Genomic DNA, 23,955 nt, shown 5'->3' on the forward strand with positions numbered 1-23,955 from the left:
AATCAAACTCTTCTCTAGCCTCCATGGACAACTTAGTTTCATTTCAAGTTTAATTGTGATTATTCTACTTTTTCTCACCCCCTCCTCCCTGCTGGAGTTAAATCTGAAGAATCAACAGACACTTTACAACATTAGAAATTGAGTTTCAGGGCACAGTCTGTATGCCAGTTCTAGCCATCCACCTTGCCACAGCATGTACCCCTCAAAAGTGTAAGGTGAGCCAGGCGTGATGGCACACACCTGTAATCCCAGAGGCTGAGAGGCAAGAGGATCATGAATTCAAAGCCAGTCTCAGCAACTTAGCAAGTCCCTAATCAACTTAGCAAGAAGACCCTGTCTCAAATAAACATATAGATAGATAGATAGATAGATAGATAGATAGATAGATAGAAAGAGAGAGAGAGACAGAGACTGGGGATGTGGCTCATTGGTTAAGCACCCCTGGCTTCCATTCCCAGTACCAAAAAAATACAGGATGGTGCTATTGGCAAGCCCAGTCGTGTAAACCAGGGAAACCCTGTTGATACACATAAGGGGTATCACCATCACCGTTTATCGGTGACAGCTCTTTGTGAGCAGCCTGCCACAACTAGAGAGGTTGATCCAATCCCTAGAACCTATCTCTGCATTCTCAAATCCCATTTCTTAGCTGCTAGCAGGGTGCCAGCTCAGCTGCTTGGTTCTGGAGTTAATGCTTTGCCGGATGAACAAGGAGTCCTCAAGGCTAAAGGCACAATATCTATTAAGGAAACTAGAGTCAGGTGACCTGCCACCACTACTATATTCTAAGAGTGAACAGATTACTCTGTGGGATCCTGGTCTGTCAAATGATGACGTGTAAGGACCCCAATTTTCTCTAGGCTTTTCTAGAAATGGGGGATTATATCCAATACTATTGTTTAACTACAGAAGCTGAATACTGAGGGAGAGGATTTGTTATTTGTAAAATGTAAGTAGTTTTATTATAAAAGTAATTTATGCTTGATATAAGAAGTAGTTACAGCAGTGCAGAAGTATGTAGGACAGAGTAAAATCAGACCCTACTTCCCACAGCCAGCACCAGGCAGTGTTCAGGCTGCTTGTTCTCTCCTGTCCCCTGAACATGCCATTCAGCCTCCCATCCGCATTTTCTTGAGGGAATGTGTAGGATTCTAAAAGTGAATCTGTGCTTTATTTTAATGGTTCTGAAAAATTGGTGAAATTGAAGAATAACATTTACATAAGTCTTTTTTGCTTTTATAACTCAACTTATAAATCCACATGAAGAATTTAAATTCCAATATGTAAGAGAAATAACTTGTCCTGTTATTAGAGTAATATAAAACTTTGAAAAGACAAAAGAAATGACAGGACATTGAAGGATTGATTTTTTTTCTGCTGTTATTCATAGGTTGTGACATTATATTAATTATATAAGGAAAAAAGTTTTATAAAAAGTATTCCCGAAAAAAATATGTAAGAATAGTTTATTGGATTCAAACCAAGCAGCCTAATAACTGGAACTTTTTAAATCATTCTTGAGAAAGAGCTTCAAGAAATGATTGCTACTTCCTTTTAGTAGGACTTATACTCAGAATTAAAGGCAGAATTATATTACTGACTACAGGAAAATAACTTGTAAAAGTCTTAAAACAGAGTGAATTCCATACCTCAAATATTTATTGAGCATCTATTATTTGCAAGGCACTGTAGGAGCAAACGAATGAGAACAACTATCCGAAAGGCCTCAGGGTCTGGCAGGGTTGGGAAGACAGGAACCCACAAAGCCTTGTGCTGAATGAAGAGTTGTGACAAATGCTAGCAGAGTCCAAGGAAGTAAGAAAATGCCTCTAAACAAGGCGAGATCAAAGCAAATTTTGTGGAAAATGGGGGCAATTTTTATCTTTTCCATTTTTTGTGGTGCCGGGAATTGAAACCAGGGCCTTATACATGCTTGGCAAGGTCTGTACTACTAAGCTATACCCCCATCCTTGGGGGGATTTTTCATTCTCAAATTGAAGGGGTTTAAGTGGAGGGAAGGCAGATTGAGGCACGGAGGTGCCAAGATCAGGGCATGTCAGGAAGAGAGTCCAGTTTGGTTGGAGCATACAGTATATGTAGGGGAGGGAACAGATAAGACTAGCACAGGGTTGGGGTGGGAGAAGAGAATGTAAGGCCACAAAGTTTGCTATAGTAAGCAAGTGATGTGTGATCTCAAGTTTTTAGCAGGAAAAGTGATGTAATCAACGTTTACTTTGGACAATTTTTTGGTCACTGTGTTAAGTAGTGGCTGGTGTGGGAAGACATGGATGGTAAGATGAATCCCAGATGAATGATAAATGAACTCGGCTATGAAAACAGAAGGCAGACAGGTGCAGTATTTTGCAGAAAAAGACTTGGAGTAGGTGCGTAGGATTCAGTGAGACAAGTCCAAATCCTATTCTGCTTTTCAGTGGTTATATGATTGTGAAGACATTAAGTCCTCTGAGTCTATCTCATCTACAAAATGGGTGTATGCATGGGGTTGCTGTGTTGCGGAATTATTCTTGTAAGGCATTTAGCCCAGCTGTGAATGCTCAGTAAATGTTAATGTCACTAATTCCAGTTAATTTCAGTAACTAAAAATGGAGTTAGTTAGGAAAGAAATAGGTGTCCATTTGGGTGACTAAGAGGGACGTGGAGCTCTCTAGAAGCAGTACAGTAGCTAGGAGCATTGCATCTTGAAAGAGACTTATTGCATTGGAATACCATCCCTACTTACCAGCTGTGATCTTACACATGCTAGCTACTTAACCCCTTTATCTCCCTTTCCTTATTTGTAAAACATAGTGTCAATATCTCCCCCATGGAGCTGCCGTAAGAATAAAGTGAGATAATACATGTAGAGCGTGTATTATTTGCCTGATATACTTTAAGTGCCTATAAAATATTCATTATCTGGTGAAAGAATGCAGTTGAATAGGTTTCCTTCTTCCATTTGTGATGGCAAGATTAAGCAAATAGGGGCAAGGGATATATAATGGGACTGGGCATGAAGGATTTGACCCAGAGAGAACATTTGAGCTTGGAGATAGGAGTTGTTGGCACAGTTCATTGTACCTCTATGAGATGAGCTAGGAGTATAGAAATTGTCCTGGAAAATAATCAGACAAATCCAGAATATAGGTGGAAGCTTCAAAAAGTCTGTCATGGGGGAAAAAAATCATCAGGGGGCTGTTCTAAGCTGTGAGATATAGGAGTTATAACCAATAGGAATACATGGACTTGTTTTTAAAAAGAAGACAAAAAGTCATACTTTGTACAATTGGGGCATCTTGTTACAGGACTTGTATTAAGAGCCTGTACGAAAGTTAACTGTAATCATGGTTTTGTTCTTGGGAGACACTTACTGAAATCCTTTTGGATGGAACATCATTACATATGCATAGGGAAGAGAGAATAAAATGTCAATAAGGCAAAATATTAACAATTGTTCAATGTAGGTAGAGGGTGGTATGTATTTGGGGTATTCATTTTACTAATCTTGCCCTGATGGAGCTTTTTAATATAAAAAATGAGTACAAAGGAGGCCTGAAGAAAAACTATTTTAGAACCAGCTCACACAAAGAAAAGGAATTCTTTGGAGGAAAAGCAGGTTCCACCTATCAAAGGAGGGATTTCAAAAAGGGAGAGATTAATCACAATAAGGCTGAAAATGATATTTGGTCTTTGGGAGATTGTAGTGACTTGGAAAGAGTGGAATGTTGCATGGAAAGCTGACCTGCAGTGGAGAAATAATAAATGGGGAGAAAGAATAGGCGACAAGGACTACTTGACCCTTCTGGGCTGAGTCTTTTTAGTACAGAAAAACTGAACATAGCTGGGGCAGATAGGAAAGGGAAGGAAGAATCATGAGGAGGAATGCTAAGGGAGCAAACACCTGCAGAAAAGGAAGGGTATGAAAACATGGCAGGGAGATGTAGCCTTGGGTGAAAGGGTGCTTTCTGTTTGGGTCCAAAAGTAAGGACCATGAAGATGTGGGGAAGGAAATGCTCTACCCAGTGACAAGATGTACTGCTAGTACAGAAAAGGGGGTAAAGTACTGCACCTACCATTGGGTTTGAATATGGCGAGGGAAACAGGGTGCACCTGACACTAGTTGAATAAGTGGAGATGGGGGAATCAAACTGGGCTCTTCAAGACTGTCCTGATAAGAAGTTTGAGAGACAACAAATGTGTAGAGAGTATTCATGGAATCTAAAGGTCTCTTTTTTTTTTTCTCTCAGAACTTGGTGTTGGGCAAACATTATTCATTAGATGAGTAAAACTCTTTTGTAAGTAAAAACCTTTATCATTCCCGGGCCTCCTCCTGGCTAGCATGGTAGATAGACGAATAGTATGATAAGTCCTTAGTATGTAAAGAAGCTTCTGTCCTTTTAGTAACCAGCCCTAAGTGGCGAGGCATTGGAGTTACTAGGGCCGTTTTCCTCTGCTATGCAGCTCCATTCCTGTGCTCAACAAAGGCTGACGGCTCAGGAAAACAAAGGGGCTCTTTCCCAGGCAGCCGGAGAACTGATTTTGGTTCTACTCTGGCATCAGAAGCGCGTGGAAGGCCCCACATTTGGTGGCAGCGACACTTCATTCTGTGCCCAGGGGATGGTGAGGGCACTGGTCCGCAACCCACTTGTTGGAGCACCGCTACGCGCTGGTGGTAGTGACCAAGGTTCTCTACAGCAGGACCTTCGTGACGACACAGCCATCCCTTCCCTCCTCGGCTTCCTCTTTGAAAGGCGGGGGCGATGTGGAGGCCCAGTGCAGGGAGCCCTCGCGATGCCTCGCCTCCCGCAGCTCCCGCAGCTCCCGCAGCCGCGCCTGCAGAGCTTCTCTCTCAGCCTGGAGCTCGCGGCGCGCTCGAATCGCGGCGCGCTCCTCCTCTTGCAGCTCTCTGCGCCTGCGCTCCAGGGCGCGCTCGCCCAGCTCCACCGCGGCCTCGCGCCGCTCTAGTTCCCGCTCACGCCTGCTGCAGCGCACTGCCAGGGCACGCATCTGCTCCAACAGGTGTGCCCAGTCGCCCTCTGCGGCCGCGGCGGGGTTGGACAGCGGGCAGGGCGGAGCAGGCGGCGAGCGCCGGGCGCCACTTTTCTCCAGCTCCCACCGGTGCGCGTTCTTCAGGTGCCTCCACAGCGCAGAGGTTCCGGCCTGGAATCCAGGGCCACGTCCCACCTGTTCTCCGCAGAGCCGGCAGGTGGCCCAGTGGCCTGACGGGTGCCCTGCGCGTGCCGGGGCCAGATGGAAGTACCCCCAGGCCTCGGAGTATGGCGCCCCCAGCAGTCCCGGACACGGGACACCGGGTGCTTCCGCATCCTCCCGCCTGCTGCTTTCTCCCATGGTCACGGCCAGCTCCTCCCTCCTCATTCCTTCTGTAGTGTCTGCAACCAGAGGGGGGAAAAAAGGAATCATTATCATCTTCACACAAAACTATGATTGTAGTTGGCCAATGAAGTTGCCTCCCTTTCATTACACATGCAAATGCAATAGTTGTCTGGGTTTCTTCTTAATAGTATTAAGTGCTGATGCATCACAAAAGCATGTTAAAATTGTACTAACTTAGGAATTCTCTTTGAAATTCAATGGATCCCCATGTCCCATGTATTTATACTAATTGTGGGAAGCTAAGCTTCTTGTACAGAAAAAAAGAGCTTAAATAAGTATTGTAGTTTTAAGCCTAGTTAAAACTAGCATACATTTTTCCTTTTCAGAAAAAGGGTGAGGTTCTGTTGTGTATCTGAGTGTTGCACAGTGAATTTTAGAAACAAGCAGAAAATAAATTTGGGGAATGAATATTTTGCTTCTAAACTTAAGCAGTAGAAATACCAGTGGTGAACAGTCTTTCTTTTTCCTTCTCAGTTGTGGTGTTGGGGTTGAAAGTGGTGCTCTATCCCTGAGCTACATCCTCAGCCCTTATTATTTTGAGACAAGGTCTCACTGAATTGTTCAGGCTGGCCTTGAACTTGCAATCTGGAGTTGCTGGAATTACAGGCATGCCCAGCTAAAATTAGTTATATTCATTTCTCATCCGAATTAATTGGCCCCTTTGTATATTTGCAAGATCAGAAGCTTGCTCAGTACTTGTACCTAAGGAAGAAAAATAAAAGTTTTTTTTTTTTTTTTTTTTTTTGTCTAGCAAATTATCTGTGTTAAAGGGATTCAAATGTAAGGTGATAACTATCACTGCAGTCTTTTATATTAGGAAAGCAACTCTCTGTTACAGTAACATACCCTAAAAAAAGTAGAGGAAAGGTAAGTTTGTTTTTTAGGAATAAGTTCACAAAGACCCAAATGTCTGTTTCTGGACAATCTTTCTTTGAAAATTTAAAAACAATAAGAGAACATTTGATAGATCCTTTAAGCTCTCCTGACAACTTATCTTAGTGTCAAGGTGAAGGTGGGAGAAACTGATCAGTGAACTGTCCAGTGCCTGTGTACACTGTCCAGTTCTGAATCAGCAGCATTGGAGATGATAAAGTTCCAGAACCTCTCCAGTTAAACACAACTGGGAATGACTGAAGACAAAGATGAGAACAGAAAGATAAGCTTCTATAATTATAGCAGTTAGTGTAAGCTCTTAATTCAATTGCTAATAGTCTTGTTAGAGATGCATTATAATTTTTTAAACCTAATTTATTCTTTTTCTCAACAAGCAAGTCCACTCATGCCAAGTAGCAGATCTCTCACATTAAAAAAAATAAGATAATGAATCTATCAGAATCATCATAAAAGAAATATTGGACCTCTTCTAGCATAAAAAAAGGCTATGCATCTTCTGATACAGGCATTAGTTTAAATGTGGTTATTCATGATAAGTAAAAGTTCTTTACAAATGAAATCCTACATTTCCCTCAAGAGAGTTATTAAATTGCTAAAGTCCCAAAAATAGGGCCGGGGGGATAGCTTAGTTGGTAGAGTGCTTGCCTTGCAAGCACAAGGCCCTGGGTTCGATCCCCAGCACCGCAAAAAAAAAAAAAATAATAATAATAATAAAGTCCAAAAAGTAGGAGTAGGTGGGAAGAGAGAGTATAGATGCCTTCAAGGAAGATTTTTTTGTTGTTGTTTAAATATGTATTTTTAGTTGTAGATGTACACAATACCTTTATTTATTCATTTTATGTGGTTCTGAGGATCAAACCTAGTGCCTTACACGTGCCAGGCAAACACTCTACCACTGAGCCACAGCCCCAGCCCCAAGGAAGATATTTTTATGTTAGTAAATATTATGGGTCTGTAACATTATGGTTAGTAAACAGAACAAGATTTTATTATTAGAAACATTTTTCTTAACCCTCAACTTTTCTATTCTTTTTTTCTTTTTAGAATTTCATTTCCTTGTAAATTGTGTATGATCTTTCCACAGTGCTTTATTTTTTTAAATTAATGAACATACACAAAAGTGGAGGTAGTGTTGCAATGAATTTCTGTGATTTATTTCATAAGTTAAAAAAAAATGAAACTTTTCAAGTAACATCAAGACTACTGTTTTGCATTTTGATATGCTTTCTTGAGCTAGGGACTTAAAGCTGAACACAATCTGCATATTCTTTTTTTTTATCTGTGCCTAAGTCTAAGAGTCATCTTTGCTCATATTTCCCCTCACAGTGCCAAAGGTGACCCATTTCTATCATGCTTTTTACCTCTGTGCAAGATGTCTCTTAAAAATTCTGGGACACCCAAAGGAGTGTTACCTGTGTGAATGCCCTGTTTTAAGAGTTAATATGAGCAGAAGATGAGGAACACTGATTTTACTGTCGTGACCCTTTGGACTTAGTGGAAAGCCTCATCTGAGCCAGGGACAAGCAGTACCACAAATGTCGGCCAGCACAGTGCTGCCCCTCCGAGGTTGGCAGAGGGACATCCTCTGCCTGGGCAACCCTTCGCTGTTGGAGGTCTTAACCGGTAGAAAGCAGTATGGTATGGGACTGCCTCACCTTCTCAGTCCTCCACACTAGGCTGCTTCTGGCTCAATATGTTCTGTTCAGACTCAGTATTCACAGAGTGACCCACAGTTGATAAACAAGTTGTAACAGCCTGCCCAGCTCTGGAAGATATCCCTGAGGTCATTTCAACTGATCATATGGTGCAGAGTAGAAACCTCACTTTCAGCCATCTAACTTGGAAGAGAAAGTCTGGGAACTCCTGAGTCACAACAGAACATGCAAAGAGCTCTTACTGACATGAACAAAGCAGGCCACCCAAGAGAAAAACAGGTAAGAAATATGAGTAGGCAAATGACCAAAGAATGAACTCAAATGGCTGGGAAACTTGTAAAAACACACATCTCATATTCAGGGAGATGATAGAGTAACAGTAAGGCGTCATTTTACATCCATCATTCTAACAAAACTGAAAAGGTCTAATAGCTAAAGCTACAAGAGGAGCTGAGAAAAGGGCACACTCACACATTATTAGTGAAGATGTGACAGCTTTTGGGAATGGAATCTGATAATTTCCATATTAATTAAAAATAGGGATAATATCTATTCTGTAAAATTAAAAGCACCAATATACAAAGTCATGTGTTAGGATGTTTATTGAAACATTATTTAGAATGGCAAAAAACTGGAAACGTTTTTTGTGCCTAACAACACAATAGCTGAGCACATAATATCTGGTCATGCCAGGGAATATTATGCATCCATTTAAAAGGGCAGAAGCTCTGCCAAATGTCCTAGAGGAATTTCTGGAGGAACTGTTCAGAGAGAAAAGCAAGACGTAGAAAAGTGTTTATAAAATGATCTCATTATTATTAAATCATACACAGATCTATGCAGATGCTCTTCAACTTGCAATGGGGTTACATCCCAATAAATGTAAGCTGAAAATATTGTAAGCAGCATCTAATACACTGTAGAGCATCAGTTGTTACCCTTGTGATCACGTGGCTGATTAGGAGCTGCCGCTCCCTGCTGCTGCCCAGCATCACATGCATATTGCACTGCACATCACTATCCCAGAAAAAGATCAAAGTTCAAAGAGTGGTTTCTACAGAATGCATATCGCTTTCACACCATTGTAAAGTAAAAAAAAAAATCCTAAGTTGAATCATTGCAAGTTGGGGACCATCTGTATATATACATGAAGAAAAATAAGGAAGGAGACCCTGGTTTGGTTTGGTTTGATATGGTGGTAGCTGATATGAAAGGAGGGAAAAGAGGACGACAGAAACACAAAAGCCAAAGAAAAAAGGTAGTGATGTGTATGATCATATATAGATTTTTAGGTAGAATATGTGTATATGTGGCAGGATCTATATATAAATAAAAAGTAACTATAAAACAATACTTGGGGGCTGAGGCTGTGGCTCAGTGGTAGAGTACTTGCCTTGTACGTGTGAGGCACTACGTTCGATCCTCAGTACCACATAAAAAAATAAAGATATTGTGTCCACCTACAACTAAAATAATACTTAAACAACAACAACAACAATGCTTGGCTCCTCAGGCATGTGAGCTCAGGCAGTGTGTTTTAGTTAGCTGTTTCACCACTGTTTCCATAAAGATCTGACAATAACAATTTTTGAGAAGGAAGGTTTACTTAGTTCTCATGGCTTCAGAGATCTCAGTCCACAGACAGCTGTCTCTATTGCTCTGGGCCCAAGATGTGGCATAAAATTATGGTGGAAGAGTCTGGTGGAGGAAAGTGGCTCAGGACATAGCTACCAGGAAGCAGAGAGACTACTCACCAGGTACAAAACATATATCCTAAAGACACTGCCCAATGACCCACCTCCTCCAGCCACATACTACCAGCCTAGAGTTACCACCCAGTTAATCCCTATCAGTAGATTAATGTACTGATTAAGGCTCTCGTAACACAATCATTTCAATTCTAAATGTTCTAGTATTGTCACACATGAGCTTTGCGGGGGATGGTGGGGCGAATACCTCATATCTAAACCATAACACACGGCTGTGCCACCCTTACTTATGGAAGCTGGAGGGGACAGTCTCCTTGTGAAGCCCATTGCTGAGCCTCTTGGGAGATCTGCATACATAGAATGCTGTCATCTAGCCCAGGGGAAACCCAGTGTATGGGGCAGCCTAATGTCAGTGGTTCCTGGTGCCCTGCCTCAGAAGGAGATTCTGTACCCACAGGGGGCATAGGACATGAGGACAGAGGGGCTCACTTTGTTCATTGTCCTGGCACAGGGTGGACACTCTGAGATGCTGTTTTCAATGAAATTAACCTGGCCCCATGTTTTGTAGCTGCCACTAAATGAGTCTCAAGCTCCTCATGTGTCAAGGGAAATGGAAGATTATCTGCCACTTAATAAGTGGCTAAAATCAGATAATGCAAATGATCTCACGGCTGTACTCCCCAGAGTTATATAAATTTAAGGCATGAACAACAAAGAAGCTACCAGTATTTACTGTTTAGATATACCCACATTGAGATTTTAGTGGCTAAAATCTGTTTTTTTGTTGGACATTTTATTATTCAATACAGTAATAGTCTAAATTGGAAAAGTTTCCTCAGGACTTTCTTAATACAAAAAGCAAATAAAAAAGAAAAATCCATGGCCCTCATTCTCCAAATTTATTTTTACTTCTAAACTGACCCTCATGTAAAATAAGCTGCCCATCACTCAGGCCACAGGAGATAATGGGGAGGGTTTGATTAACTGGAGCCTGTGATATGCACTTGACCCTTTCCAAGTACTCAATAACAAAACATGGGCAGTTATTCTATGATTAGCTAACAAGAAAATGGAAAATAAGAGCTCCCTTAATATTTTCTTAAACATTTTTTAAACTATGAAGGTGCCAACAGATGTTATTACTTTGCTTACATTCATTCATTCCACCCAACTCTGTTCAAATGGTCACTGTGCACCTGCTCAGGGTCACGCGCATGCCTGCTGCTGAGCTTTTCAAGAGCACCACATATTCTCTGCCCTCAGGAAGCTCACCACCTGGTGGGGAAAGAAATGTTTCCAACAATAACTTTGATATCCCTAGTAAAGATCAGATCAATATTCACTCATTAGGGTGAATTCCATCATACCGTGTTCACAAAGCAGAAGGGAAAGGCCAGGGGCCACTCCGTGCCATGGAGGCCTTATTGTCCCTAGCACTAACCTTGATAATGCTCAGCATCTCTTCTCTGCCCTCCCCAACTGGATAAAGTACACAGTGTTATCCACCACCAAAACCCATTACCATTATTACCATTAGTGCTTGATGTCAATGAAATTCCAATTCTTTAGGGTATAACTAAAGAATAAGATATCTTGAAGCTACACAAAAGTACTGCCAGCATAAAATTAATTTAACAATGAAAAATTTTGTGTCCAATTTCAGGGGGGAAAAGAAAACCTGATGAAACAAATGTAGATTTTATATATTTTCTGGAAAGGGAGAGGGCATTATTATTGGTACCATGCCTCTAAACAAGTCCTATGGCTGAATTTCATTTGAGTATCCATTATCCAAGACATGACAAGATATCAAAGCCCGTGGGGGAAAAAAAGTTCACATTAATATCTCTGCACTTGAGTCTAATCCTGAAGCATTTCTATTCTAATAATCAGGTTAAAACTGACAGCCTTGAATTCAGATCTCCCTGAATACCAGTATAGAGAGTGAAAGAAGAGCTCAAATTTTGTGAATATTATTTTATTATAAGTCAAACTTAGATATTTCTGCCATTAGCTAAAAGGCAGAGACTCTCAAAATTTTTGTTTGTTTTTTAGTTCTGGGGATTGAACCCAGGGTCTTCTACCACTGAGCTATACCACTGCCCCTTATTAATGCATTTTTTAAAAATGTAAATATTTTAAAGCCTTCTTAAGTAGACATTTATTTCAGACCCACATTACTTTAATACATGTAGTCATCCTATGAACTACCTATGAAAGTTAATTTTATTATTTTATATATTTATGCTTATACCCATGAAAAATATTAAGTAGGCTAAAGATCAAAGAAACAAGTAATGTTCTCAAAAGAACAACTGAATTACAGTTCTATGTGTCCTCCTGCAGTGATGGCTAATCACTTTAGTTGAATTAGTCAGGGAGAAAAACAAATATGTATTAGCTGAGCCCTGGATTAGGTGAGAAATCCACATGAATGTGAAATTCATACAGATTGTGTGGAAACACTAAGAAAGATTTTCATTAATTCCATCCTCCAGTGACAAACCAGAGCAGAACATAATAAAAGAGATAATTAGCTTTGACAACTGAAATGTCAGGAAATCACAGTTCATTCACCTGTTATCTGTCCATCTTTGTTGACCCATTAGTTCATTGCCATGTATTCATCTATTTATAAACAAATCCAGACAATTAAAAAATTAGTATGCAATTATGAGCTTTATGGCTTTGAAAAGCAAGTAAAAAGGACTCCAAACCGTAAAATGTGGATACCTAGGTGGGGAATAAAGGGTTAAGAGTGAAAACATTTAGGAAAAAAGTTATTTATGGATTGTAAAAAATTTACTGGACCCAGTAAATTAGTTAATTATCTGATGAATCAGAGATGTGCCCTAAATGTCATAAGCCAAATTCTTAGATATTTCCACCGTTAGCTAAAAGGCAGTGGAGCACTCTCACTCACTCTATTAATGCATTTTTAAAAATGAAAATTGTAAAACATTCAGCTCTAAAGTGGACCTTTATTTCAGATCTGCATTACTTTATTCATACATAGGGTTCTAAAAGGAAAGGTGGCCATTCGTTTTATCTTGTAGAAATGCATGATTTAATATGAATTAGAGGGATTTAAAGGTGCCCTGCTTCGAAGGCCTTTGTAACTCAAAAGAATTTTAAATTGAGAATTAACCAGTTTGGGCTCTTGGCATTTTTACATATTGCATGCTTTCTGTAGTCAGTTGCCTTAAACTATTTTTTGGCCAGAAAAACTACCAATATGAATAAAAGGTATAGCAAAGAATGGTTCTAATTATGTCTATTTATTAAGCTATTCTGCAACAGCTGCTCTTGAACATCTCATCTTTGTAGTTTTGCCTATTTGGAAGTTCAACTGGTCGCAAATACTTTTATTTATTTATTTATTTTTTCTGTCTCTAGAAGGGGAAAAAACACTGGTTGGTAAAGCTTTGCACTTCTGGCTACTGTATTTACAGCGAAGGGTTTATGGCTAACTGCTCCGGTATACTCCAAAAAGATCAGGAAATCCTTTTGTTTGAAGGCCACAGCAGAAGGGATGGGGGTGGGGACTCGAGTGTGCACTTCTGGCTTTGCCTTGGGCTTCCCTCTCCACAGGTGGGATGCAGGAACAAAAGTCCCAACTAGAGAGAGTTCACGGCAGCGCGCCCAGCCCTTGGCGCGGTTAAAGTCTCACTGCAATAAAGGAAAACTTTACAAAGAGAGAGCAGGAAAGTGGCGATGGTTTTCGCTATTCAGAAAAAGTTCGTTGAAGGGAGTCTGTAAGGAAGGTGAAAAAGGACGTGCTGGAAGAGGGCGAGCAGGGCCTTAGGTGGAAGCCCGCATCCAATGCATCTTCTGCAATAACGGCGACAGCGAAGGGCACGCTCAGCGCCCTGCACGGTGCAGCGGTTCGTGCGTGGGCTGGGCGTCCGGGCCGACTAGCATACCCGCGGTCCCCGCGGTCCCCGGCGCGGGGCGGCGACGCGGGCTGGGGTTTGGCTCACGTCGCCGCAGCCCCGCGCGGCCCACGTCCTTCCCGCGGCGGCCTGCCACGCCCCGGCCGCTGGCCCAGGCGAGGCGCCGCGAGATGCCAGGCCCATACTCACCGCGTGGCCCGCGACACCGGCGGGAGTCCCCTGCGGGCCTCGAGTCCAATATCGCCCATCCCCTCCAGGCTCCTCGCAGACATTTTGTCCCGAACGGAAACCTCCGCTTCTCCCTTAAAGACACAGTGCGCAATTCAAGTGTCTGGGAGTGAGAAGGAGGACGGAGACTAGTGGTGGCCTTTAAGAGAAAGCGGTGGGGCCGTTACTCTTAAATCATCCAGGCCCACGAGGGATAGACACACGTTTGCCAGGGGTTTTAAATGATGCAATAGCTTAGAGATGTTTAAAATGTGACTACTGTTTTATATCTTTGCGTTAACCTTCCAAGACCTGGATTCCTGGTCCTGAGCTCTGAATGCGGTTCTCATCCTTTCAGGTTTTGGCCACGTGAAGTCATAAGTTGTTGGAAGAAATCCCCCCAAGTAAGGTCTGGACAGATAAAGGCAGAGCTCGTTGGCGTCCACGACCCGTATGGTGTACCAGCTTTGCCTCGTTTATGCTTTGGTACAAACAGCCCCTACAAGTCAGTGATTTATAATAACAAATGTCCATTTCTTAAGAAAATTATATCAGCTACATGTAGGTTTGGCTCTACTCTACCAACTTTCTTTATTCCAGGATCCAGGCTAAAGATTAACTTTTTGAGACGTGCTCATGGAGTACTGGTAAACCAACTTTGGGGGAGAGGGAAAAGTCCTGATTTGTAATGTTTGCTATTTCAAAGGTGTAAATACGCCCACCATGACCAATTTCAATCTGTCAATTGTTTAACAAAAGCCTTGCCAAGTTCCTGGATATAACTATCAGCTCTTGTACACATGCTGCACATAAAACATTGTGGGGGGCCTGAATTCTGCTTGCGTTTTATTGACCAAAGCAAGTCACGTGACCCCAAGCTTGCTGCTAAAGAACAAGAAGGCATATTTCCATACCCCTCTAAGGGAGACTTGCAAGTCAGGTGACAATGAGCAGAGAGATAAATAATTCTCTTAATTCAGAACAAGAAATTACTGAGTGCAATAATACAATTCACCCTACCTGCTTTGGTTCAAGTTTTTGTTTGTTTGTGTTTGTTTTGTCGTTTTGGTGCTATGGATCTAACAGGTGCTAAGGGAGTGCTCTACCACTGAGCTGCATCCCCAGATCTTCAATTAATTTTTTAAAACTGATTATTTCTAGAAACTAGATTTGCAAAATCTATTTAATAGAATTTCTCCTTACCATTCCAAGAATGACTTAAGAAGAAAGAACTGGTTGGTGTCTTTAAAGAGAGAATTTTGTAATGTAAATGTTAACTATTAGATTAAAAATTTTCATCTGACAGAAAGGATACTTATGACTATGGACATTTGATTAAAAGAAAAATAACTAGAATAAATGAATCAGATGAAAACCATCTTTAATTCATGTTTACTATATGAATAACTTTTAAAGTTTGTGGTCTCTGCCAATCCTTTTAACAAGAAGCTTTATTATTTTATTTTCAGTGCTGGGGGTTAAACCCAGGGCCTTTTTACATGTTAGGTAAGTGAGCTATGTCCCCAGCCAAGGCTTTAATGTTTGCAGTGCCTTAAAAATCCATTTGTCTTTAAACTGACCATGTAATGAGTTACAAGATTTTTTTTCCCATTAGTTTACAGAAGAGTTTTCAGGAAGTGCCTTTTTTTTTTCAATGCAGGGATTGAACACAGGGTTGCCGTAACAGTGAGCTTTATCCTTTTTCCAGCCATTCTTGTTTTTATTTTGAGAAAGGGTCTCACTAAGTTGATGAGACCAGCCTTGAACTTGCAAGCCTCCTGCCTCAGCCTCCCAAGAAGCTGGGATTACAAGCAGTATTTTAAGCCTGTGTAGTAGTTTGAAATTTCAAAAGACCATTCCTGCCCTCAAGAAGATAACACTCCAGTAAAAGCGTAGGACAAATGCAACTCTAGGAAGAAAATGACAATGTAAGAGGAAGCGTTCAAGTGCCACACTAAATTGAGAGCAGCCACATATTTTTTAGGGTGGCAGCATTTAAACAAGATCAGGAAAATGGTGGAATCTGAACTCCTGGCATTACACATTCATTATCCTAACCAGATGTGTTTTTCATTTATTTTTAAAGTCCAGAGAAAAAGGAACTTGTTTTTCCTGTGTTTTATTCAGTTTAAACTTTCTATAATGAGAAATCTCTTCCTCGTAGTTGCAAATTTAAATTTAAATTATAAAATGTGTGTCAAATATCTAATCACTGTTCTTCATCTCACATTCCTTGTTGAAGTTTCAGCAGGGAAAACACTTTTTCTTCTCTTGGTAGTGACAATTCTCCTAACTTTCATCATTAATTTAACAATAAATAAGCAACATTTCCTTTACATTATTTAGTGGTATATAGTTGGTATATAGTTGTCCATAGTATTCCTTCAAATCCTTTTAATTCTGTAAGATGATAGAAATGTCCCCTCTTTCATCTGTTTCCCAATTGTGCTTTTACTAAGCCCTCCCATGGTGTCATGCCATCTGCTTTCAGTGAGGCACCTTGTAGGAAATAGTTGCATAAAGTTAATTATCAGATGTAGTGTCACGATGGCACTTACTACAGTTTTCTCCTGCATCCTGCAGCGTTTTCTCTGTAGGATCCAGAAAAGACCTTTCTCTGGTATCTCAGTGTCAAGGAAAGCTCTGCATCCCTTGAATAAATGGAACCTTTTAATCCCACTGAGGATTATGTAACAGACTTGTTTTCTTGCTTTAGCTGCCAGGCAGGCTAAGAGTCAAATACAGAATATCTACTCTGTTAGTTTCTTAGGGCTGCCAAAGTACACAAACTGAGTGACTTGAAACACCAGATATTTATTCTTCCATAGGTGTAGAGGTTAGAAGTCAAAATCCAGGTGTCAGTGGGACCATGCTTCTCAGTTTGAGAAAAATGTTTATGGAGATTGCCTGAAAGGCAGGAAATACTGAGCTGTGTACCTGGACCCCATTCTTTTGGTAGCAGAAAGAAATGGTTGTATTCCTCTGGGAGTCATCAAAAGGTGTTAGAAATTATTTTATAATTATCAGAGCTCTTAGGAAGACATGGCTTAGATATTTGTCCCAGAATTTTAACTCCTTTTCCGAGTCCATTAGTCCACACTCCCATATTGTGATTTATGCATATAGTCACCATAAACCACTACATCCCTAAGACTGGGGGAAGCTAGGAGGCAATCAGGCAAAGTCACCCTCTACTCTCTCCTGTGATTCTAAGATACCTCAGAAAGGTCCATGGTGCTCTTTCTAGCTTCTTCACTTAGTTCCACATTTGCATTTTCTTCCAACACACGTGCAGATGACTGGGCAGTGACAATCAAAACCTGCCTGCTGTGGAACACACTAAGAAATATTTTTCCCCCTAAAAGTCAGGTACAACTTTTTTTAAAAATTTCTACATTTCAATGAGAAGGGATGGGTGCTTTACTTTTCATTGCTATAACAAAACACCCAAGGCTAATATTATAAAGAAGTAGGTTTATTTAGCTCACAGTTCTGGAGGTTCAGGAGTATGGTACCATCACCTGCTCAGTTCTAATGAAGCCAGAATTGGGGACAGGCAGTTAGTGTAGAAATAGGAAATCGGGTCAGATCAAGAAAATAGAGGCCATCAAGTCATCTGCCTCTGGAAGTTGGAGACTGCAATGGGAGAATGGAATGTCAAGGACCTGCAGAACCCATTGATAACCAAATTCACCTGCCCTTGCCAGAGACTGCAGGCAAGAAGGTGCTAATCAATGCCCCCTGGGCCCTTGCCTGTCTGAGACACCTTGACCCTCCCTCTGCCCCATCCGCTTTTCGCTTTTTACATTTCAAAACCAGGCCTAATCCCGCAGGCAGGAAGGGAAGAGATAAGGGGAAAGAATGGGAGAATGAAACCCATAAAAAGAACGAGATTTGCTCATCCCACAGATTCCGCCTTTGGGTCCCCTTCTTCCACCCGGGAGAAGTCTGCTTTTCCTTTTCTTTAATAAAGCTGCATTTTCCACTCTACATTTGCCTCGGCGTGCTTCTCCGGTGTTATACTTCAACACCTGAGGAAGCAGGACTCGTCACCGGTAAACAGCGGTATCACTAATAGATGGCGTCACAATCATGGGAGCACCTGTGATGGTGGTGAGTGGCACATGGAAGAGAGAGTCAGAGGAGGTGCCGGACTCCCTTATAACCACCCATTCCCTCGGGAACTAATCCAGTCACAGGACTTGCATTAATCCCTTCCATGGGTGGCAGTCCATGACCTAACTACCTTTTACCAGGCTTCACCTTTTACCAGGCCCCACCTCTCAACCACACTGGAGACCAAGCTTCCAGAAGAAATATAAGGCATCCTGGGAAATTTTGGGGAACACACAAATCCAAACCATAGTAAGGTAAGAGGAGAAAGAGAGAAAAGAAAAAGCAAAGCAATACAAGTGACAGTGGTAGGATTATTGTTCTTATCCACCCACCAGGGTCCCTAGGTGAAGCTTATGCTTGGATGAGCAGAAGAGAGCAGAGCTGACAGAAGGACACAGGGAGGTGACCCTCCACAAACAGCCTGGCCCCAGAGAACTTTTCTACATTAGCTCACTTGTTCAAAGAGCTGACAGGGTGGGATTAGGGGTCCCTAGTTTTTTGTTTGAAGGGCTGGTGTGGCTGGCCGGAGTGGACCTGCAGGCTTATGTCGCTGTAATTCCAGGAGTTCATCTTTCCAACTGTGGGCTGGACCACAGTCTGGTGGATGTGACCTGACCCTAGTGATCAGACATTCCACACAAGTTTCAGAAGTTTTTAGGAACTCCTTTTGCCAATGAAAAAAGATTAACTTTCACAAAAGAGTGGCTGTATCTATTTTCTGAGGTATTTATAAAGAACAACAACCTCCCCCAGCATTAAATTATTTTATTTTGTGTATATTTTGCAACGGAAGTAGAGTAAATTATTGCCTGTGTATGTGTGGCTTTTGGGGACAAGCAGAAGTCTGATTTATAGATGTAGGGTTAATCACTGTGTTCTCTGAGAAACTATCAGAATGCTCTTTTGAATTGTGGTTTGGGTTGGGTCTCTTTGGAATGACCCAGCCTGCCTGCCTGGATTTGTGATTTAATCAATTCAAAATCTTTCTTTCTGACCAACCAGACATCCTACTAGCTCCTTGAGTCCCTGAAGACTTCTTAGGCTTCATGATCTTATAAGGGTCTCTCCTCTGTGTAAATGTCTCTTGTCCTCTCAGTTACTATCACACTCTTAGCACATTGTTTCCTAGAAGCTAGCCCTGCCTTCATAGCTCCACTGTCATGATCTCAGTAGCAGTGTTTTAGTCAGCTGTTTCAGTGCTGTGACCAAAAGACCTGACAAGAACAATTAGAGGAGGGAAAGTTCATTTTGAGGCTCATGGTTTCAGAGGTCTTAGTCCATAGATGGCCCACTCCATTCCTTGGGGCTCCAGGTGAGGCAGAAGATCATGGTAGAAGTGTATGGTGGAGGAAAGCAGCTGGGAACACGGCACCAGGAAGCAGAGAGAGAGCTCCTCTCAACGAGGACACAATACATACCCCAAAGGCACATCCCCAGGGACCCATCTCCTCCAGCCCACACTACCTGCCTACAGTTACTACCCAGTTAATCCCTACTAGGAATTAATGAGCTGATTAGGGTAAGGCTTTCATAAACCAATCATCTCTACACCTTGCATTGTTTTACACGTGAGCTTTTGGGGGACACCTGATATCTAAACCATAACAGGTAGCAATCAGATCTCATATTTTACATATCTCCCCCAACACCCTAAAGCCTTATATAATGCTGGGCAATTAGAAGGTCTCAGGATACTTGGGAGGATTGAAAATTCAACATTAGAAGCAAGGCTGGGGATGCAGCCCAGTGGTAAAGTGTGTGTTAGGATGCACTAGTCCCTGAGTTTGATGCCTAGAACAACAACAACAACAACAAAGCATGTGCTATATCACTTATGTGAGGTGCCAGGAGAAGTCGAATTCATAGAAACAGGAAGCAGAACGGTGGTTGCCACAGGCTGGACAAGGAGTGGGCGACAGTTTTTAAAGTGTACAGAATTGCAGTTTGGGAAGATGAAAGAATTCAGGAGGTGGTAACGGTTGTACAACAATGTGGATGAACGTAATGCCACCAACATGTATGCTTTCTAAAATTCTAGTTGTATCAGGCTTTTTGTTTAGATTTGTTTTTATAGTTTGTGTCTACAAAAGAACAGTCCAAATCTACTTCAAAGAAAGTTCTCGTTTCCCTCAGAGTGATGGTAAAAAGCTTAGTCATAAAGTGAGAGTGGGCAAGTTATTTAACATCTCAGATTCTCAAATTTTGTTTGGTTTTGATTTTTATGTGTAAAATGGAGATAATAATAGTACCTACCTCCATAGGGTGGTGAGGATTAAATGAAATGAATTGCCTAAGATGCCTGCGGAGGACCTGAGGTGGAGGAGCTGGAAGGCATGGTAATTGGTGAATTGTTTAGGAATGGCTGCTGAGAATTCTTCCATTCTGTGACTTAAGTGTGGGTTGAGAACGGATACAGACCCCAGGTCCCTTGAAAAGGTGCCTTGTCTATGATGTGTGCTCCCACATATAACCAAAGCCCTGGAAGCCACCTGCGTGTTGGTAGGGGAACAGCCCTGCCCAGAGTGGCAGAGTTTTCTCTCAGACTGACTTTCCCCGCCAGGCAGAGACAAGCTGCCAGTGGCTCCTGGCCTCACGAGTCCCCAGCTGTGCTTCTTTCTTTAGTTCAAGTTTGAAAAATTTTAGTAAGGACTTGAAAAAGCACCAACTTGGCTGTTTTTCTCTTCTGGTAGTCAAGATGCCAGCAAAAAGGACTGCTGGAAAACAGGAATGGTAGGTAAGGAAAAATGTGTGCCCACCTGCTCTTAGATGTGCTCTGGGCAAGCCCAAGAAACAACCACCACTGGCCCACCTCAGTGACCTTGTTCTCTATTGACAGTGACCTGTATGCCATGATATCTGTTTTCAGAAAACACTTCAAAGAGTGTTAAGTGTGTTCATCTTAAAAGTTTTCAAATTGACATCTAAAATTACTTGACCTTGGTCATATACAGGGAAATTTATCTGGTTGTGAAAATGAAAATGCTTAATGAAAAATACTTGAGATATAAGGCTGCATGAACATTTAATTTATACTTCCAAACAGAAGCTATTTTTATAATCCTATTTACTAGTATGATATACTATAGTTATTTTTCTCGATGACTCATTATAATGGGATATTTTCCCCCTTTCTTCAAATAGTTCCCCACTTGAATATGACACAAAGTTCTCATTTTTCCCATAAGTTTCATATTTATAGTACATGGGAAAAGCAGAAATGCTGTATATCTCCTGAAGTTACTTCTGTATTTAAATCATAGAGAAAATTACTTAATAGGATGATAAACTTGGGACCTGTTTATGTAACTGGAGCAGAGTGGAGACCAGAACTCTGAATTTGATCCAGTCTGTTCTAAGCAGAATCCCACTGCTGACGGTATGCACTTGGGGAGGGGGCTGAGGGGACAGATGGGTACAAGCAAAAAGGAGCAAAGGCAGAGAAGGACAATTGAGAACACAGGCTTTGACACCAAGTTTTGGGGGGTCTCTTCTTGCTATGCACTGGTTCTGAAACATTTGGACAGCCTCTTGGCCGCTCTGTTCCTTTTTGCTTTTTTCTCTGTAAAACTGAATAACAGGAGTTGTACTTAGGGTCATTACAAAAATTAAATAAGATAACATACGAAACTCCCACCACAGTGTTTTGCATGGGAGAGAGTCATCAACAAACAATGCCTGGGGTTCCTGAGTTATAAAGAGGGACAAGGGTGTGTTCTATTCCCTTACTTTTCTTCTCTGGCTTATCCCTGGAAACCCTGGTAGCTGAGGACAGATCTCTAGTTGGAAGAAAGCGTCCTTCATTCTCCCCAAAAAGCTAAGAGGAATCCAAGGGTTGAGGGAGTCCCGTAAGCCTGCCTCATGTGAGAGGTTCTTGTGGGCCTGGCCCTCTTCACCTTGATGAGAAACCACCGACTGCTTGGGAGACGAAGAACATCCTCAGCCTAATGGATGCGCCCTTTACAGCGGAGGGCAATGAGCAGTACCCTCCAGCATTCATGTTGAAACTTAATCCTCAAGCAGTAGTATTACGAGGGGTCTTTAACGGTGATCAGATCATGGGGCTTCTCCCTGGTGAATGAGATTAAGACCTTTATAAAAGAGGCCTCCCATGGCCTTGGGCCCTTTTTGCCTTTCTGCCCTCCACGCGGAAGGACGGCCGCGGCTGCCATCCCTTCGGAAGCACGTGGCAACAAGGCACCGTCTTGCAGCAGGGCCCCGCCCCTGCCGGGTGGTGAGGGTCCTGGGTGGGCCTTGTTCTTGGGCGTTTCAGCCTCCAGTCCTGTGAGAAATACATTTCTATTCTTCGCAAATTACCCGGTTCGTAGCCATGTTAGACAGCTTCCACCATTATAATGAAATACCAGAGGCTACTTAGGAGAAAAGGAGATTCATTTAGCTCACAGTTTTGACGGTTCCGAGTCCAAGTGTCTCATGTTAGCAAGGGCTTGGTGAAGGCTGCCCCTGGACTGCATCGCCTCATGGCAGTGGTGGGAGCAAATACTCACCTCTCCAAGGAGGAGCAGAGGGAGGGTGGGGCTGAACCCCGGTTGCTACAGCAACCGTCTGGAGAGGGCTACCGAGGAGTCCCAGGAGAACTGCCTTCTAGGGTATGCCCCCAGCGACCTAAGGACCTTCCACTCGGCCCATGCCCCAAAGGCTCCGCCAGCATCGCCTCGTGAACCAATCACAATGAACCCTTAGAGAACATAATTAAACAAGCAAACCAAATCCAAACCACAGCCATGGTATTCCTGTAGCAACAGGAAAGGACTAAGGAAGACAGGCAGCTAGAATTCAAGAACCTGGTTATGTGTGTTTTTTGCGGTGCTGGGGATTGAACCCAGGGCCTTGTGCTTGCCAGGCAAGCACTCTACCAACTGAGCTATCTCCCCAGTCCATGTTTTGGTTTTTAGTGAGTACTAAAATGTACCACTTTTTGTGGTACATTATATATATACTTCCGTTTTAAATGTACAGTTTGATGTGTTTTGAAAACTGTATATAGCAGGTGAAAACACAATTGAGAGAAAACATTTCTGTAACCTTGAATTCCCTTATATCCTGTTCAATTAATTTCCTCTTCTTCCCATCCCTTAGCAAACCCTAATCTGCTTTCTATCATTATAGAAAAGTTCGCATGTACTGGAATTTTTTACCAATGGAATGTGTCAGGCTTCTTTCATTTACCATAGGTGCACGTTGTTGCGTGTATCAGGGGAGTCTTCCTTTTTATCCCTGAGTTGGATTCCATTCTGTGAATGTGCCACAATTTGTCCATTCCCTTGACAAACATTTGAGTGGTTTCTGGTTGGGGTATATTATATATATATTAAAGAACTACTGTGAACATTTGTGTAAAAATCTTTGTGTGGGTACAATTTTACACTTCTTTTTGATAAATACCTGAAGTGGGATTGATGGATCATATGGTAAGAACAAGTTTAAATTTAAGAGCAACTGCCGGAGTGTTTTCCAAAATAGCAGTAACGTTTTATTCCTGTAAAACAGCTGACAAGCTGGGCGTGGTGGTGCACGCTTGTAATTCCAGCGGCTCAGGCAGCTGAGGCAGGAGGATCATGAGTTCAAAGCCAGCCTCAGCAAAAGGGAGGTGCTAAGCAACTCAGTGAGACTCTGTCTCTAAATAAAATACAAAATAGGGCTAAAGATGTGGCTCAGTGGCCGATTGTCCCTGAGTTCAATCCCCGATACCAAAAATAAAAAGAAAATAAAATACCTAAGAAGAACAACTTAAGAGGAGGAAAAGTTTATTTTGGCTCATGGTTTCAGAGGTTCAGTCCATGGTTGGCCTACTTCTTTGCTCTGGGCCGGTGGTGAGGGGGAGCATGGTGGCAGGAGGGTGTGGCAGAGGAAAACCACTCCTTCATAGCAACTGAAAAACAGAGCAGGTGGGGAAGGGGCTGCAGAGAAGATAAACCCCTCCAGGGTACCCTCTAGTGACCCACCTGCCTGCAGTTACTACCCAATTAGTCCCTTCAAACTAGTATGCACCAATTAGGTTACAGCCCTCATTCATAATCTAATCATTTAATCTCTGAGTATTCCTGCATTGACACAGGAGCTTTTAGAAGA

At 42.0% G+C, this 23,955-nt stretch overlaps 1 protein-coding gene and 1 non-coding gene across 2 annotated transcripts; both read right to left on the reverse strand.

Moving 5' to 3' along the window:
- Positions 1-386: 386 nt before the first annotated feature.
- On the reverse strand, positions 387-13,864 carry Zbed3 (zinc finger BED-type containing 3). The gene is made up of 2 exons (XM_047556784.1): positions 13,732-13,864; positions 387-5,387 (listed from the first exon to the last, which is right to left on the reverse strand). Exon 2 carries the CDS (start codon positions 5,371-5,373, stop codon positions 4,687-4,689), a length of 687 nt encoding a protein of 228 aa, XP_047412740.1. The 5' UTR covers positions 5,374-5,387; positions 13,732-13,864; the 3' UTR covers positions 387-4,686.
- LOC124987771 (small nucleolar RNA SNORA47) lies at positions 7,818-7,955 on the reverse strand. Its single transcript, XR_007109280.1, has one exon. It is a non-coding gene; the product is annotated as a small nucleolar RNA SNORA47 (small nucleolar RNA).
- Positions 13,865-23,955: the final 10,091 nt, after the last annotated feature.

The sequence above is a fragment of the Sciurus carolinensis genome, chromosome 6 (assembly GCF_902686445.1).
Source record: "Sciurus carolinensis chromosome 6, mSciCar1.2, whole genome shotgun sequence".
NCBI lineage: Eukaryota > Metazoa > Chordata > Mammalia > Rodentia > Sciuridae > Sciurus > Sciurus carolinensis.